At 40.9% G+C, this 19540-nt stretch overlaps 1 protein-coding gene across 10 annotated transcripts in view; it reads right to left on the bottom strand.

Moving 5' to 3' along the window:
- Positions 1-18901, bottom strand: part of GOLM1 (golgi membrane protein 1) — a 41112-nt gene extending 22211 nt beyond the window's left edge. The window contains exons 1-7 of one of the 10 annotated variants that reach the window (XM_066181726.1): positions 18818-18879; positions 16715-18509; positions 16256-16348; positions 15534-15662; positions 13076-13249; positions 9895-10074; positions 589-643 (exon numbers count right to left, since the gene is read on the bottom strand). In XM_066181726.1, coding sequence (XP_066037823.1) covers positions 589-643; positions 9895-10074; positions 13076-13204 — 364 coding nt within the window. In that variant the 5' untranslated portion in view covers positions 13205-13249; positions 15534-15662; positions 16256-16348; positions 16715-18509; positions 18818-18879. Of the gene's footprint in view, positions 1-588; positions 644-9894; positions 10075-11123; positions 11153-13075; positions 13250-15533; positions 15663-16255; positions 18510-18817 lie in introns of those variants that run through there. The other 9 variants (XM_066181725.1, XM_066181730.1, XM_066181727.1 and 6 more) reach the window with 9 other exon arrangements.
- Positions 18902-19540: the final 639 nt, after the last annotated feature.

The following is a 19540-nucleotide window of genomic DNA, read 5'->3' as shown; positions in this document are numbered from 1 at the left end:
CCTGAATAATAGGCAATTTATAGCCATGTTCCTTAGCAAGAGAGATATCCATGATTTAGGGTTTTCTTCCTGATAGAAACCTTTGTGAGAGGACACCAGAAGACAATACCACAACATACTTACTTCTTTATAGGATTCCTTCCAAAAAACCTCCAGAGGAATACATTGGTAACAACAATTTTGAAGCACTAGCATGAATAGAAATTAATTAGACTGACTTTTCTTATTTAATATAGGATTTACAAATTCCTCTGATGCTAAAATGCATGACCCCACACCTCAGAATGCAAGAATATGTTGCCAGGTAAAATGAAGAAAAAATGTACTAACTTAGTTCTATCCATATTACATCATAAGAGTCAGGAGTATTACATCAAGGACTACATGGACTAATCTTCCAGTTGAGGCAGATTAGTCACACGTTTCACTGGAGCTATGCAGATGAAATATCTAAGTTATGGCAGCTCCTGTACCACCCCCATGACTTGAAGAAAGGCAGCATTCTCAAAAGACCACTGAATAACACAAGTCTTAAAAACAGGGGTCCTAAAAAATCAATATGAGATTCACAGGGGTAATACAACATACCTCGTAGACTCTGAATCAATTGATCATTTACTGTGATGTTACTCATCAGCATTGCCTAAAAGAAGCAGGACAAAAAACAGTGTTTTAATTGTGAAGGACCGGTACTACCATTATAAACAACACCTATCAAAGCACTTGTAACAAGATACACTTTTTGTGTGTCACAATTGTGACAGTATCACAGTTCAACAAAACCTTTTAGATGCTTTAGAGATCTCCTATCGTAAACAACAAACATTCATTTTAACCCAGATTTTCCAGTAAAGCGGAGTGGGGGAAGGGATCACTGCACAAATGAAAAGAGGAAGAACTTAAAGGAATTTAAAAATACAAAATTACTTGTCACTTTTTTCTAATTTAATCTCTCAACTGTAATCACAGTCAGATTTACTGTATTTATCTCTTGAAGGAAGAATAAACATCATGGCTCACTATCAATTACCCTCTCACTCAGGAATCAACATACCTGCATTCAGGCATGCAAAGATGAGTTATGAGAGCGTTAATGATTCAGCATAAAGCAACTCCATGAAAGCAACGTGAAGCCTTTGGATTGTACGCCTTTTCTACCTACATTCTCAATTGCTTTCATGTTGGAGTGGCCTTCTTCCACTCCCTCACTTTGTTCTCCCTCTCATTCTGAAGAGGTAGTCAACATAGGAACGTGTTTTGTCTATTCTTTCATCAATCTCCATCTACCATTTCATATACACACATACCCCAAAACACCTGAAAACTGAATCAAGTCACGGCTAAGTGAAATTATTCCTGTGAGCCAGATGTCAGGATAACTCAGACTCATATTCAACATTTAGCAAGTCTGACGCAGAAGAGTTCTTAAGAATACAAAAAAAAGAGATCCACTGACTCTTCAGAAACAAACCAGTCCAGTCTTAGGAAGGTATTTCTCAGGCTTCATTGTCAGTTCCCCTACTAGCCTTGTCCTGGAAAACTTCAAGGTTCTTCAAGGGTCCCAGCAAATCAACTCCCCTGTTTCCCCAAAGTTTCTGCTCTAGTATTGATGTGTGTGTATGTCCAAAAGTAGTAAAAAAAGAAGTAACAGCATCCACTCCGTCTGCCCAAGTCACTCTGAAACACTGACAGCACTGTCAGTGCCTTTCTTCCCAAAGGCCACAGTAGTAAGAGCCAGTTGATTAGGTGAAGTACAGCATTCAATTATGTGAATGGGCTAGCACCCAGCAGAGTGGTAGATTTGTCTGTGGATGACCCTTTAAAGAGTCCCACTTCACAGAGGTGGTCATTCAGCTATTGCTAAGTATTTCTACACCATTCTATACGTACAGCTGTTCTGTGAACACCACTGTGAAACCTCAAGGAAAACATAATGCTCCTTTATTAAAACAAAAAGGAACTCAAAAGCTAGTAACAACTCACATGTAGGATTGTTTAATATCTCTCCCTGTTCCTTCTCATACAACAGGTAAATAAAAAATGAATTTGTTTTCACTGGTTTATTGGGGAAAGGAAGTTAATAGTAGAAATTCCAAATTTTGCTAATGTGTGGACAATGTAGCGAGGTTGTTCCAGGATTATCACCTTCAGGATAATACAACATTGGACGTTACCAGAAACTGTCAGTGGACTACAAAAATCAGTATGACAGAGCAATTTTATAATTTTATGTTCTTACAGCTATTTGTGGGGTTTTGTTGGGTTTGGTTCTTTTTATTTGGGGGGAGGGGGGAAGCAGCGGGCAGGAATGGGAGTTTTGGGGAGATTCCTTAAAATGAAACCCCTAAATGCCAGGATCACTTACGTGACAGTAAAACATACAAGTGTTACATGTTTTGTACATTAGGACAATAACTATGATTAGCTGAAGTGAAAAAATTACTTTCACATTAAAAAAAGTCTCTTTGAATCACAACAGGGCAAAAAAGAAGTCTGCCTTGGTATTTCTGGATTGCATATAAAACTTCCTTTTGGCAATGCCACACCTATCTCCTTGAATGTGTGGGCAAAAGTCCAGGCAAAAACCTGTTAAATTCTAGTTAGCTGTTTAACTTGAGCAGGAAATACTGTTTAATAATTTACAGTACTGCAACTGCCAGCTTCCAATCTGACTCAGTCAATAATCAGGCCTTCCGTTCTTCCTCCTATCATTCAAGTGTTAACGGATTTTCACCTTGTGACTGCAAATTAAGCAACCATTACTTATTTTTTGGGTTTTATGCAGGCCAAGAATGAAAATTGCTGGGAAGCACTCAGCAGACACCTGCCAATACTCAGTTCTAGAAAGAAACTCACATTTTAAACTTCATCCAGCCCATAAAACAATAGCTATAATCTCCAGGAGCAAAAAATCCAGCTTTTGGAAAATCACCCTATCTGCATCAAAATGTGATATTCTGTGACACAGTAACTCTAATATAGAACCAGCTTATTCCATTTGTAAACATGTTTGCACAGAAGTCCTTATGACTATCAAAGAAGAAAAACCCCAGTCTTTTGATTGAAGACAATGCTGTGGACAGCAGGGCTTCAGACACCAAAACCTGAAAGTCACACTTCCACCACAAGTGTGGGAAACATATTGCTTCAGCTGTACAACATTTTTTTTTAATGATAGCTGCCAAAGACTTCTTTGTTATTCACCACAGAACATGTCTACATAAGTCTTACTCCACTTAAGAAACAAAGTTAAAGTTACTGTTTAAAAATAATAAAACATAATCCAGAAATATGCATGAGGAAGCTCTGACATAAAATTTTTGAAGTCTTTGTTTTGAGCACATACTTCAAACTACATAAACGCATTTGATCTGAATAGTGACAAATAGTATTCTCCATACACATACTCCTTGGAAGAATTACTACAATAACTCCTCCAGCATTTGCTACTATCAAGAATCAAGCACACTGAACTGATACAGGTGCTTTCTAACACTGACTGTATGTGGTGAATGTAAAAGCATAATGAGATATTGCAACAGAAATTAGAAAGGAAATAGTTTGATAAGCATAAACACTAAAACTTTAGAAAAAATGGGCTTTGCATTCACAAATATAGCACAAAGAAGACAAAGATAAGCCACAGGATCAGTAACTCAGTTGGTAAGAACAAAACCAACTGTGAATAAAGCAAGATGGGAAGGTAAGACCTACACATGTAGAAACAGCCATTTATAATTAATCAGGGAAAAGCAGGGCACTTACTTCATGATTGACTCAAACTAATTTAAGTCCTTCCAGCAAAGAAAAAGAGCAGTTCTGTCCTGCAGGCTCCCACGACTCCCCACCACTATGGGGGCATTAGCATGAGAATAATGTTGGCAACACACTGGTGTTTTAGTCACTGCTCAGCAGTGCTTACACTAAGGCAAGGATTTTCCTGTTTCCCATGCTCTGCCAGCCAGCAGGTACACAAGAAACCAGGAGAAAGCTCTGTCAGCTGTCCCAAACTTGCCAAAGGAACATTTCATACCACAGGACAGTGGGACAAAGTAGTGGAGTTGGCTAGGAGGCAGTGATAGCTGCTGGGTGACAAGTCCGGCATCATTCAGCAGGTGCTGAGCAACTGGATTGTGCGTGTCTTGTTTCTCTTGGGTTTTATTCCTCTCAGTTATCAAACTGTTCTTATCTCAACACAGTTTTCTTCAAAAATATAGAGGGAGATGTGGAGAGTGAGTAAGTGGCTGCATGATATTTAATTGCCAGCTGATGTTAAAACATGACAACTAGCCACAAAAAGGCTTTTTGGTTCTGGGACACGAGATTAACAGCTAAACTACATGTTAGTGTGGAGGGGAAAAGTTCATAAATAAGATTTTAAAGGCAATATTTCTCTTTAAGGTAATCATTGTGCTGCATACTTCAGTGGAGGCACATCAATTGAAGTAAACCTTAAAATAAACTTCAAGCTCAAAATGGAGGAGATATTGTTCCTTTAAACCTATTTCTCAATAAACTGAATTCCATTCAGGAACTGCACTTTTCCTCAATAAACATGAAAAACCCCACCCAATCAACAAAAGAACCCCAAACAAAAACCAACAAAGAAATGAACAATCCATGCACCCAACAAAACCCGAACCCAAAACAACTACCTCTGTTTCTACAGAGTGGTTCTGCCAAAGATCTGAGACTCAACCTTGTTTCACAGCCTGTGCTAAAAGCAATCCAGATTCTGTTTTGTCATAGAGGATACAAGGGCATGCACACCATGACATGGCACAGTTCTGCCTTCAAAACCGCCAAAACTGTAAAGTTAGTTTCTTAAAATTTCAGTGCAAGAGGGTGGTATTTGACACACATGAGTACAAAATTAATTTTACAGGTACTGGGCAACAGCAAGTAGATTGGAGAAAAAAAGCCCTGTGAAAAAACAGGACTTTACTGTTACGCCAATAGTAGGCAATTTAAGCAAAACTAAATCATATGATATGAGAATATTAATATAAAACTCCAACATGTACATCTAATGCACCTTCTGACTTTCTGTCCATTCATTTTGCTGTGGAGAGGTAGCAACAGTCCAATAACTAAACTTTAGACCACAAATACTCTAAATTCCTTCTCTCTAGTTCAGCTAGCCTCAGACCATTCTTTTTCTTCTTCCCACCATGTGAAGATGTATTTTGAACAGAAGTGATCTTCTAGACTTCTGCTGTACCAATGGACGCATACTGATTTATCTTGCTAATTTAGTAATATTGTGCTATGGCAAATATGGGACATGAGGCAGTGCTTCCTTACCTCAAAGCTTTTCCAAAACTAGATGATGCAACACTCTTCGGGCTGAGCAAAAACAACAAAACAAAACAAAAACCAAAACACATACAGCCCTCAGTGAAAGGGAAAAAGTACCTTTCCACTCTGTAATTCCTTCTGAGTGAGTGGAGTCGACTCGCAGCATACCAATAGGTACTTTGTGTCAGAAGAATGTGCTGGGAATCAAAATTTTCCCAGAGGGAGGGGACCAGAGAGCAGCTGTGGCCAGTGTTAAAAGACACTGAGCAACAGGGCAGTAACATGCTTCACACAGAATGCATAAATCTTGGCCCTTCTCAGTAAAACAAGATTTAGGCTGGAGATGATTTATGTAAATCCAAAGAAAATTACCAACTGCAAAATCATTTTCATGCAGTTAAGAGATATTAAGCATGTTGTTGTCCTGTTATGCCCTTCAAAGAGACTCATGTGGCTCTATGCATCCCAGAAGCTACAAGTCCTGAATAACAACCACAGAGAATATTGTTCTTTACAAAATTGTTTACAGATTAGGAACAGCCCCCTTGCACTCCTGAACTGTTGTTATCAAGTGCTCACATAAGACTACTTGATCTAGTCATTCTATTTCTGTATGGATTTCCAGAAGCCATTTCCTAAATCTACACTAATCCTTAAAAATTCAAGCAGGTTTTTTAAAAGCATACTGGTGACAGTAGTGTTTTATACATACTCAGACCTAAGAAAATAATTATAAGAGCAATTTTTGAGAACTACACTGCCCCAGTGAATGGTGAGCCCACACAGTGTAACAGGTTCAGACTACCTACCTTCTATGACCCCATCCTTCAAGTAGCACAGAGACAGATGTACCACAAAAGAAGGCAAATTTAACTCAAAGTGATTACTCCACTGCTAGTGACAATGACTTTAACTGGACAAATACCTTACTGGTGCTTTGGTTTGATATGAAAGTAAATCAGTACTACAATTATTCCGTATCTTATCAGCAGAGTAGTAAGACACAGTGAGCAGAGATAAACTGCAATAATGATAGGTCTCAAATGTTACTCGTGAGTTGCTTTTGGTTAGAAGTCCAGATCGTGTAAGTATGCTTCATATGTAAGTTTCTTCTACAGCCAGAATAACCATAATTTCTTCCTGAAAAAGTGGGAGGTTTGAGATGGACCAATCATTCCTACACAACTGCCGAAAGCATTTTACTTTTTAAGAACAGCAAGAAGAACTAAGCAAAATCTCATTTATGACTTGAAGATCTCTAGTTAGTTATAGAGTTTGTAAAATGCTTGTAAAAGAGTTGAGAGTTTCAGGATTTGGATTTGCATTCATTCTTCCTGACTAGGTAAATACTAGGTACTAATCCTCACAGAGTAAATGAAGTTCAGTTCAAGGAGAAAGCCTCCTATAACCAGAAAGGGTGAATTCATTACTCTCCTCCCAAGAATCCAAGATGTGACTGCAACCCATGAAGCCAAAAAACAAGGATGTGTGTGTGTATACAAGATACTAACATACAAAACACATTTATACATGGATATAGATACACACAAACAAAAAAGCACTCAGAAGCTGTCTTTTCTTATATTCCACATACCTCTGTAAATTAACCTCTGATACTAGACAGCTTCTTCCAATAAGGGTCATTAGTGAGGAGAATAAAGCTTTCCCTCTTTTTCCTGCCACAGCATCAGAGGCATTCCTGAATTGCAGTGGATGAATCCAGGCCAACTTGTCTGACGTCTTCTTTTGTCAAATGCACAGCTTTCCAACAACACAGCTCTCCCTACTCTTAGAGTTGGAAAGCCAACAGCATCACTGCAGGATATTTGTTTGTGTGTCACAAAAAAAGCAAATTTTGAATTTGATGCAAAATGGTGCACAGGCACAAACATGCTCACCCTACCACTTTAGTCTCCTGAGTGAGGCACGTGCTCTTCTCCAGTCACAAAATGCAGAAGACAGGAAATTAGTCCAATGCACCACTTTCCTGGGGCATCACTTCCTGGGGTTTCAAAGCAAGCTTCATAGACTATTCCATTACTGAACAACTGTATTTTAGGGTGAGAGAGGGAAAAGCACTTAGGAGGAAGGAACTGCAACTAGACTGGGCCCAAAATCCACCTTTTCCAACATCCCACCTCTAACACTGAAAAGTCAAATGAATTCCAAGGCAGCCATAAAGCACAGTGTTTTCCAAGCAGCAGCTTCTTCTGTCTGAGGAACTTGGAGACAGAACAAACACCTCGGTACTGGTGGGTTAGGTGTTTGTCCAAGGTCATCCAGTTACTTTTTAACCTACACAGACCCACTGTAACTGGGTATTATGGATGCCACGCACTTGCAGCTTCACCACCTATCACATGAAGAGCACTACCTTCTGCTCAGTCTGAACTACAACTTGATGATGGCATTTGAAGCACACCAGTGAATGCAGGACAACCCTCCCTTGTCTCTCCTAGCCACAAACATTTTCTGTACCATTGGAATCCTGGAGATGACTGTGATGGCTCTCCTCTGCTGACCCTTGTCCAGCCTGTAAACCACGCTCTGGATTCCTGTAGAAAAATTACTGTACAGCTTTGGTGACCTTTGCTCTCCTCTTTGAGCCTTTCACAGCACTCCAAAACTTCACTGGTGACTGCCCCCCCCCCCCCCCCCAAAGTACAACAATTAACCCAGTGTATTTCTAAGCTGTTTTATAACATTTGCCTTGTAATTCACCCTTGCAATACTACTATCTTACCACGCGGCTGTATAATATCTCTACAAGCCATTGCAACTCCAGGTGTGAATGTGTTCACTTGTTTCCCTCACCTTTATCACAGACTCTTTCAGAGGAAAACTCCAAGACACTCCAGAAGAAAGATTTTCTCTTCCAGAAGCCACTTTGACTCTTCCCCAGACACCACATTCCACCCCATGTCCAACAGCAGTTCTAGTTCTGTAAAACACTTTTCCTGGTATGGATGCCATATTTTATGAACAGTTCCTATATGTCCTCTAGACTCAAAAACACCACAAGGAAAAGTGGATTCTGTGGTGCCAACTACCATTCATATGATGGCAGAAATTTGAAGCAAGAAGGTGGCACATCATGTGGCAGAAGCAACATTTCATTCACCAAACTTCCTTAAAATTCCTGGATGAAGTGCTGTCACCATCCCCAAAGATCAGCCCATCTTCCTAGCCTGTGCTGTAAACTCTCTGGCCAGCCTTTACAGTTTCAGTGTCTTTTAGTAACTCTGGTGATATCTACTTATGGAAAGGAAGCATAGTATTCCATTGCCTTTGCCCTTTTCTTACCTTTGAATTTTTTTTTTCACTCATGCATGAGTTTTCACTCTCTGTAGGACTGAAGCAGAATGCAAGAAAATGCCACAGCATTCAGCAGCAATACCCAATAATAGGAGGCAGAAGTGACAAGACTGATTACTCACGTGAATCCTGCCTGAATATTCTGACATATCTTTTTAAAAATTTGTACATTAAAAAATAAATAGACAAGCTATACCTCACCTTTTTTAAAGTATATGCAAAGACTGAACACAAAGAGAAGAGAGAAATTATCAAGGAAATTATTTGTCTCAAAAGAGGTAAAAAGAATTGCTTTATTATTTCCTTGAAGACTTGGGGTAAAGATTATTTCAAAATAAATTAATGATATATGACATTGATGTGCACATTCTACCTTCCATTTTTACTCAATTTTTGTTCCCCTAAGTTCTTCAAAGATTAATCTGGTGATATTTTGCTCAGGCAGCACATTTTGAGGAACAAACCATTCCCTCACAGTGGACCTGCTACCTGAAGAGTACCTATTACCATCACGAGATGTGTCTGTTCAGCCTGCTGAACTTAATAGTCCTGGAAAGCTGATCTATAAACTTCAGTCAAGAGACTCTATGGGAGAAGCAATTGAATACTCCCAAACAAATACCTCTGCTAATAGGGAGAAAAGTGATGTTACTGACTAACAACTGCAACCAAAGTGGTATCAGCAATACAAGGAAAATACATATCAAACCAGTTTGCAAGATACTATGCAGCCAGAATTACACACACTGGTATTTAAGTAGCTTTGTTCACATTCTTCACAAAGGAATATCATCCCCCTGGCAAAGTTGAACTGTCAGGAGCACTGCTGTGGAAGTCTTATCTTCTCATATCTTTCCAATACTACTGAGTTTTGGAGGCAGAAAGACAAGATGCCACAAAATTTGTAATGCACTTAGAAATAAATATCAACCATTTATGCTAACAAATATACTTGGGAGTATATCTCTTGGTGCGTCTTCCTCTTTTTCTTAATTTTTAAAACATTAGTATACAGGAAAGAAAGTGAAGGGACAACCCAAGCATTGTAATGATTTATAGAGAAGATAAGAGTTTTATTCAGAACTGCTGTTACTTGCAGCTTCTAGTGTTTCAAAGTTATACACAAAAGCTAAAAGGTCCGATCAAGGTCCATTTTCTCAATATTGTACAACCACACCAAGATTGACTGTAAGCTGCAACACACGAGCATCACTTTCTGTTGCAGAGTGTGTCTTGGTGAACCAACATCTCAAAGAAAACTGTGGCTAGGAAAAGCCCTACCTTCTCTTCCTGATGTACTCTGATGGCATTTTCCATCTGAAAGTTGTGCAAGGACTGGATTTTGTCAATCTGCTGTCGCTGCTTCTCTAGCTCCCCTTGGAATTCATTCTTTTTTTGCTCCACAGCACCCCTCTCTGCTGCTGCCCTGCGGACTTTGCCTTCCAGATCCATGACTCGACCCTGAGGAAGAGCAGATTAGCCAAAGCAAACAGAAAGCTTCCCCCTTGCCAGAATATTCAATATATTCAAGGAATAGTAAATTTCACTGCTCTAACAGTGCTGATATCATAGAAGTCCTGTGTCAGCCAGGGATACTAGTCACATGCACAGGCACACACCTCCCTAGTTTTACATACATTAACAGGAGTGCGTATTTTGTAGAGACTGTGAAAATTTCAGTTAAAGGTAAGAAAAATGAAAAGCTCAGTACTTGAGCTTAAAAAAACCCCAAAACATAAACATAAAAAAAGATAAGATTCTACAATCTTTCTGAAGTACAAGGTCAAACAATTTTTTTTAATTTAGCTCATACAATTCTGATAGCTCAACACTTCTCAGTGTTGACCCTAAATTAACTCAGTGTGAAAACTCAACTCTCAAATCAATCGGATTTCCTGGAAGAGCTAGAAAAGAATGGAGGGAGAACAACACTGCCCAACTTCTACATGAACAAATCACATATGACTATAACACAAAGATATATATGAGAAAAATTAATTCATAAACAGAAAATCATCATTCTTCTTGACTGCTCAAGGAGCTGCTACAGTCAAAAGAAAATTCAACACCATCACATCCCGTACATACAAAGACAGAGAAAATAGCTAAGGAATCAAGCCTGACGTTTTCACATTCTTTCCTCCTCCCTCCCACTTCTTTTTTCTAAGTACCAATTTAGTTTTGCAGGATGTTGCTTCTAAACATTTTGGATTAAAATTGTTCTTCAGCAGCAACTACGAATATAAAAACATGCAAGGGAGTGGGGTATCAATAGAATCTACCCATATGAAAAAAGAGCTGGCGATTCCAGGTGGATTAAAAATTAGATATAATAAAAACTGTGCATGTTTCAAGACTCCAAGAAAATGTATCAAATCTTCTTACACCACAATCTGTAGCATATCATGACCCACCTACCCTGCACAGAAGGCAAGATAAGGGAGAGGAGGTAAAGAAAAAAAAGGAAAATGACTTGCATTTTAGCTGGAATAGCAAGGAAAAGCACTCACTGCATTTCAGTCATAACAGCTGTAAAGTCTTGCCAACAAACAAATGGGTCTACAGAGTGCTTTAGAAGCTCCATCCATGTTCAGCTATGCTTTTATTTCATTCAGAGTCTGTGACCATGCAGAAACAAAGTAATTTTCAGGCTAACTTTAGGAGATATGTACAAGATGGTACACTATATCAGTAGTATCAGAGGACCTTGTGTCTCTAGGTTATTGAAACCAAGATAAACTATGACAGTGGCATATTTTTCTCACTAGCAGCTGCTTCATGGCTGTGCAGAAAAACTTCAGCAGTATTGACACAGTTATCACCCAATGGTAGCCACCATCCTGAGGCCACTGACTGAAGGGAAAGGAAGGGATAACCAGAGTCTCAGAAGTCATAAGTCATACCCTTAACTGCACAGCCAGATAGATGCAAGTGTCCTGTTTGAACAGTGCCTGTTCTGAGGTGAAACAGGTGTTCAACTCCTTCAGCTGTCCACTCAGTACTACTATTTGCCTCAGTTACAAAGAGCACACAAATTCACTGAATAAACTGGGAAGGAGCTCTCATGAGCCACGTTTAATCAACATGTTGTTACTTTTAGGTTAGCTTGTTAGAAACAATAACAAAAGAGGAAGAAGGAAAACAAGGAAGGAGGAAAACAAGGAAGGAGGAAAACAAGGAAGGAGGAAAACAAGGAAGGAGGAAAACAAGGAAGGAGGAAAACAAGGAAGGAGGAAAACAAGGAAGGAGGAAAACAAGGAAGGAGGAAAACAAGGAAGGAGGAAAACAAGGAAGGAGGAAAACAAGGAAGGAGGAAAACAAGGAAGGAGGAAAACAAGGAAGGAGGAAAACAAGGAAGGAGGAAAACAAGGAAGGAGGAAAACAAGGAAGGAGGAAAACAAGGAAGGAGGAAAACAAGGAAGGAGGAAAACAAGGAAGGAGGAAAACAAGGAAGGAGGAAAACAAGGAAGGAGGAAAACAAGGAAGGAGGAAAACAAGGAAGGAGGAAAACAAGGAAGGAGGAAAACAAGGAAGGAGGAAAACAAGGAAGGAGGAAAACAAGGAAGGAGGAAAACAAGGAAGGAGGAAAACAAGGAAGGAGGAAAACAAGGAAGGAGGAAAACAAGGAAGGAGGAAAACAAGGAAGGAGGAAAACAAGGAAGGAGGAAAACAAGGAAGGACTGTCCTGCAGATATTGTCACAAACCAGAAACTTCACTCATATGCCCTGTATCAGAACAAATGCTTCAGAAAGAATTAAAACTCAAGCTCAACAGCCACAAAAAATACAATTATCATCAGACAAGGTAATTATTATATGTGACTTGCATGTTCTTCTTCAGAAAGGCCATTAAGAAACACAAATTAAGATTTTATTTCTGAGCAACCCAGATTTCCTTGTACTGAGTACGCATACAATACTATGGGTCATGTACAAAGACAAACCTAGAGACATGAGTGTGCTGGTTTTGACTGTGATAGAATTAACTTTCTTCAAAGTGACTAGTATGGGGCTCTGTTTTGGATTTGTGATGAACACAAGGTTGACAATACAAAGATATTTTTGTTATTGCTGAGCAGGGCTGGCAGAAGCCAAGGCCTTTTCTGCTTTGCCTACTGCCACGATGGCAAGGAAGTTGGGGGTGCTTGGAAGGTTGGGAGGGGACAAAAAACCAGAGGATGGCATTAGTCACATCTTTATCCTGAAACAGCACAAGACAGCTGAATGTTTTGTGAGAGCAGAAGTAACAAGTATCACACATACAGGCATGGTCAAGTTTTGGGCTCCTCTCATGTACAAATAGGTATTCCTCCCATTCCCCCAGTCTCTCACTACTGTTAAGCAACAACTGTAAAATTTGTGAAAGTTCCTACAAGATGAAGTTCCTGACTTCCCATATGAAGAAGAATCATCCTTCTTGTTAACTATGCTTATGACTTGCACAGAGCAAAAGGAACCTTACCTGCAGATCCATGCTGCGAGAACTTGCAATCCAGTAATTGAAACCCAAAACAATTACGCATGCCACGAGTGCAGCCATGAGGAGTGGTGGAGACTTCATCCCACGACAGCTGTTTCCAAATCCTACCATTTCAAGAAAAGAACAAATCCGAAGAACCACAACAAGTATGGAAAGCTGCAAATTAAAAAGTTCATATTATACTGAATCCCTAACTACACCTATTTTATACACACAATAAAACTTTCTTTGCAATAGTGCATCAGCTGACAGGCTTACACCCAGCAAGGAAGGTAAATGTATTAAGGTTGACCTGTCTAGATACTTCCATCTGAAAGACAAAGAAAGGTCATTGCAGATTATTAGCTTGTACAAAAAGCTTCACATGGTCTTGAGGGGGATGTCTTGAATACTCCTAACAATATAATGAAAATCTGCAATAAACAGAACCAGGCATCCTTTATCATACATCTACCCAAAAATCTACATAGACAACACTGGGCTAAAGGACAGATTGCTTTTTACCTAATTTACTCAGAAAATTAATTTAGTCTTGCTGTTTGAGGAGCAATTCGCACTTTGCTTTCTAATGTTGGACAGTTTCAACTTATTCCACCTGATACTACTATTCTAACTTCTTGTTCCCAAGCTTGTAAATAAATACATAAATCAGACTAAACCATATTATTTAAAGGAGAATCTAAAAATAACAATTAACATAAATATGAGCAGACACTCCATTGATTTCAATGTTACATTGCACCAAGTGTTCTCCATTTTTATCCTCAGCTACTTTCTCTGCTCCTACGAAACATAAATAATGAATTAGCAGTACCAGGGATACTCCTGGTTGTTATTGAGACTTGTGTTGTTCCTGTGAAACAGGCCATCTTAAAAGATCAGCAGGGGCAAAGGGTAGTTGCAATTCTCTTTGAAATGGGCTACGTTGATTTTGTGACATGGTAAAATCTGGTCTTAATAAGCCTAATGGCCTAGCTTTATGAATCCTTAAACTCCACTGGGAATCTTGGCTGCAGTTTGTAGACGATTGCTCCCTTGTAAACTGAGATTAATTTCTTTTCTTTCTGCACTCCTGCAGACAAAAAACAGCAAAAATAAGCACAGAAGATCAGGCAGACAGCAAATATATAGGCCTCACAAGTCACTAGTTAAATCTAAAATGGGTAGATTTACTAGTAATATATTGTACAAGCTCTCTTAAGAGCATGTACAAGGTACATGCTCTTAAGCAAAGCAACCTCTTTCCCTACTGTTGCAATGCACAGGTGGCAACGCTTTAAAAGTTAATAAATGGTAACAGCTCTCAAAGGATTTATAAGTGAACATACAATGTAAACACAGGGGAAGAATGTTATGCCAGCACTTCACACAGACCAGAAATGCAGATTTTACTGTATGTCCAGCACCTAAATCCTTCAACAGCTCATCTGTACCTCAGTGCCCACAGGCATTCTCCACAAAATTCCCTCTTTGCAGTCAAAACACACTGTATCTGCTCTTTTCTCAGCAGGCAGTGCACAATACTGCCAGATTCACAAAGGCTAAAAATCTGTGCATTCATGTGAAAAGTTCCCTAATTTGTATTTGAGGGTGGAACATACAGAGGATATAAGAGTAAAATGTAGCTTCCTGAAAATATTGCCTCTTCAGAAACGCAAAAAAATCCAACAAAGTATGCAAAAAAAGTGTAACACCTGAGACTTGAGTTTCTTGCCTAAAGGAAACCTCAGCTAAGCAGCAAAGGGACACATGCAGCACAGCTCCAGTGGACACCCACATGGGGACATACAGATGAGGCAAGCTCAACACTAAGCAGCAAAGGCATGGAAAGGAACCATGCTCTCTTTTTTTGTTTTTCCCGTAAGACAAAAAATTCAGATGCAGTAGATTAAAACACACACAGAGACATGCACATATTTCCAATAGAAAGCCATGAATTACAGAAACACATACATCTTGCACAAGGAAGGCATGAACGACATAGAAGGATCTTCCATTTGCGTACTGCAGACCCAAAACTTTACCTCAGTTGCAATATTGATATTGTCTCTCTCATCAGTTTAAAAAATAAAAACTGTTTAACTTTCTGCCATGGATATACACACTCACATATTCTGGAGGAGAGATAAGCAGGTCAGCTCAATAGGCACATTTACATGAAAATCTGTTTGCACATGCTGTTTTCCAGGAAACATCAGGTCTAGCAGAGTTATTTGAGTTGCATTTAAAATAAGTTTCTGATTTTATGGGTACAAAAGTAATTTTACTGAAGATGAAATTCAGCAATGTCCATGGCAGATGTAAAAGTAAGCATATTTGTAAAATTCCTGACTTCTGAATGGCAAATGTCATCCTTCTGTTTTGCCAACCTAGTGGTGCTTCATTGAGAGGGAGATGTTTTCGATTCTGAGATATTCAAGAAAATTAACATACAACATACTTTTACTTCCCACACTGAGCAATTCTTTCTTTTCCTGTACTCAGCTGAAGCAGGGTATCTCGTACTCAGCAATCTTCCATTACAGATGAGCAACAACTTTGTCAGCCAAGCCTCAAGACCAACACTTCACTAGGAGTAAAGACAAAACAAAATGGTGCATTTCACACCCCCAGAAGGAAAGCCAAGTCTCTGCTCAGAAGGTTCAGCTCTGTGTACTTCCATATGACCATGTCTCTGCTGAGCAGAAACAACCAGAAAAGATAAAAAATTCAATAGACACACAGCAGTCAGGGTAACAAAAACATTCCCTTATCCCCCACCAGCATATCTGTCTACCAACCACCTCCTCCACCACCCAGCCACTGCATGGTACAAAGCCAGTATAAGCCAGAGCAGCATCTAAAGACCGATGGCAGCTGAAGCAGCCCCTGAAAAGTGAGGGCACAGCTTCTTGGAGGTCTGAGTACTTGCAACCCGTGGAAGGACAAAGCCACACCAAAACCCCTGTAAAAAATAGAGTCACCCAAGACAAGGGAAAAAAAAAAAAAAAAAAAAAAAAAAAAAAAAAAAAAAAAAAAAAAAAAAAAAAAGCCCCAACAAGGACCTAAGGGCTTACACACAGCACAGAGGTCACACATTCCCATCCCAAGCAGACTGGACCAGTATGGTAAACCTCCTTCCACCAAGGAAGCCCCTCAGACACACAGTGGTGCTATCCTCACCTATTGCAGATTCTTTTCCAGACTCCCAGCGAGCTTCTGGAAGAAATCACCAGTTTTTTTCAGATACTGTCATGAAATTCCTACGTGTGACTGCTTGAATTAAAGCATACTGGATTAACCAAGCAAGTCAAACAAAACTTCTTCCATTGACAAGTTAGTTACACCCAGATACAACTAAATCAGACTAAAAGGCACTAGAACTTGGGTTTAATTTAAAAAAATAATTAAATGAAATTGGAAAAATAAGTAATTCTTTAAAAAGTGAATCAGAGAGCAAACATTTGTGTGCCCAGTCTTCCAAAAAAAAAGGGGATCGTTTTTTGGGTGAGTGGAAATGGAGTGCAGAAAAAAAGAGTCAAAACCTTTCGATTTTCATTTCATAAACAGTTAATACAGAGTAGGGATTATCTTTGAAAGATAAATCCAGTTGGCTCTTACTCACAGCATGATCCTACTTACAAGTACCACTATACACGGCCCGTGGTGAGAACCAACTATAGCCAGCAACAACCCTTCTGCTTCCAAAGCTGCATAGACTGTACACAGGGGTGAAGGAACTGTACACTGTCATAAAACAGAGCATATAGATTTCTTATCAACTTCTTATCAACACTGTCTGAGGGTGGTTTTTCTTTTCAAATTTGCAAGTCAAAAGAGGTCAAACGAACATTTTTCCAATGGAGATTTAAAGTTTGTGCACTGAACTCAAGCCTGCTGAGCACAAACTTTCTATATGCCTTTCACAGGGATTTACAAACTGCAGGACAAAAAGAAAAGGAAAAACACCCTGAAGCATTCAGCAACAGCCATTACTCAAACCTCTATACGTCGTCGGATGAATGTCACAGAGTCACTATTTACCCAAATTATCAAATTACACTTTTTACAGGAAGGGAAGGGCATTTTCACCACATTCAGCAACTTCACTCTGATCCTGCTCAGGAATACCATTTGGCAGTCAATTCAGGTCTCAGGTCTTCCTTTTCTAATGCATTTTAAAATAGAAGTAACAGACCAGAAAACTATGAAAACCCTAAAAATGCACTGTCTTAGCAAGGGCAAGGCTAGTGTTAACCACTTGTTCACTAATCATATTTCAGCTCAAGAAGTCTATCTTCTTTCAAACGACTACTTTACAAGAAGCTAATAACCAAACACCCTCAATTCCCTTTATCTGGTTAAAGAGAATTCCCAAACACGTATGTGGCACAACAGAAACTGGAGGTTTAAGGTACGCATCTACCCCAACGACAGAAGTTGGCTAAACAAAAATAACTTGATAAAATGTTCTAGAATACCTGGACATGTTGCCTAGGTGTACTTTTAGATAATAGTATTATCACTGAAAATACAGTGTACGAAAACAAAATTAAACAAGAAAACTTATACACCTGAACTATCTCAAGAGTGTCTGACCGCTCACTTATTTTTATGACTATATTTTATGACTGATATTTTTCCCATATAACGTGAACTAGCTTATTAAGATCACAATTAATAGGACACCCACTTATCTTAAGAAGATTATGAAACAGAGTACAGTAAATTTAGATATGTGATGAGAAACTCAATGAATTGCTACCGTTTCCCCCCCACTGCAAAACTACACATATGATTTGACCGTACAACATGCAGACCTCCTACTAGGAGAAAAAAAATCAAGTATCCATTATAAATAGTTCTTTAAGAGCAAAGTGCTGTTAAGGTGTAAGATGAAAGGCCATTCAAAAAAAGTCAACTCAAGAGTCAATTCAAGATTTTCTAAAAACCTGATCGACTCCTTTTAATCTTCATGCTGACAAGGGAATCCAACGAAGTAAAACGAGGCAAACCTCCTGCGTACAGGCGATAAACACAGCGCTCACTGTGTACCCAACAGCCGAACCAAAATTTCTGAAAAGGTGGAGGTAGCACTTTTCCAAGCAGAGGCGGGAAGGCTTCTGGAGGCAAAAACTTCTAAAAAGTCATCAGTCTCCTGAGCAGCGGTAAGGCCTCCGCAGCTCTGCCCACAGGAGGGAAAGCGGGGAGCAGGCTCCCACAGGGCTGGTTCGGAAGGAGGAGGAGGATGGTGAATAGGCTCAGGCCACCGCCCGGGTTGCGACAGGCCACGGAAGGCCACCTAGTCCGACCCTTCTCGGGAAGGGTAGCCGGGAGGAAGTATCCCACACCTGCACTGATTTCTAACATTACTGTTTCTACCTCCGCCGCGAATATTCAACGTTTCCCACTCAAGACCCTTAAGAGGGAAGGCTAGCTGAAGAAACAAGAAAATGCTATCAGTATCTGGCAAGCACGCCAGTTAAGCCCTGCCAAGCCGTCCCGGTACCTCCGCGAGCACTGCCGGCGGCGAGCGGGAAGCGCCCGCGGGACGGAGCCAGCGCGGGGCCGCCCCTCACCGCCCTCACGGCCGGCTGCCGCCACCGCCGGCGCCACCGCCGCCGCGCACGCCGCCCGCCGGGGCCGCCGCTCGTCCCCCACGGCCGCCAACCGAGCCGAGCCCGGCGGCGCACAGCCGGCAGAGCCCGCGCCCCGCCGCCCACGCGGCCCGCCCGGCGGCCTCACCTCACCGTGCCGCCGGCTGCGGCCCCGCCGAGCTGAAGGGCGAGGGCCGGCGCGTCGCCTGCCGCTGCCCCCGTCGCCCGCGGCAGAAAGCGGCGGCAGGAGGGGGCCGGGCGCGGGGAAGCTCCCGCCTCGCCCAGCCCCTCCCCACTAGCCCCGCCCTGTCCCGCTGGTGCCTCTGGCCGAGGAGCGCCCTGGGCTGAGGGGCAGTGCGTGTGCGGCCGCCCGCGGCGAAGGCGCGGGACAGCAGCCCCGGCAGCACCGACCGCCCGAGAGGCTCCGGCGGAGCCCTTCCTTCACCAGCGCTTCTGCTGACTTCCAGATTTCCTGTCTTCACCACAGGCACTTCAGTTTCTGGAGAGCGGCACGTAAGCGAAGCTGAGTGTCCGAAATCAGAGACGGAGCGACAGAAGACTCAGAAAGGCAGTTTCAATACCTGTTTTTGACAGCCAAATGGATGATGCTGGTATTTTCTTCATTTTAAAAGAAGAAAAGTTAGTCAGCCTGTTTATTCCACGGTTGTCACTAACTCAGCTGGACATTTTCCACCATCTAGTTAGAATCACAGAATTGTTTTGTTTGGAAAGAACCTTAAAGACGATCTAGTTTAAGGCCAGGTTGCGTGAAGCCATGCTCCGAACCGACCTTGGACACTGACAGGGGCGGGGCATACGGAGCTCCTTTGGGCAGCCTGTTCCAGTGCCTCACCACTCTCACAGTAAATAA

This window comes from Chamaea fasciata, unplaced genomic scaffold (assembly GCF_029207755.1).
Source record: "Chamaea fasciata isolate MVZ Bird 193981 ecotype frontalis unplaced genomic scaffold, bChaFas1.0.hap1 SCAF_4, whole genome shotgun sequence".
Taxonomy (NCBI): Eukaryota; Metazoa; Chordata; class Aves; order Passeriformes; family Sylviidae; genus Chamaea; species Chamaea fasciata.
The sequence above is the reverse complement of the archived record's forward strand: the minus strand, read 5'-3'. Positions and strand labels throughout refer to the sequence as shown.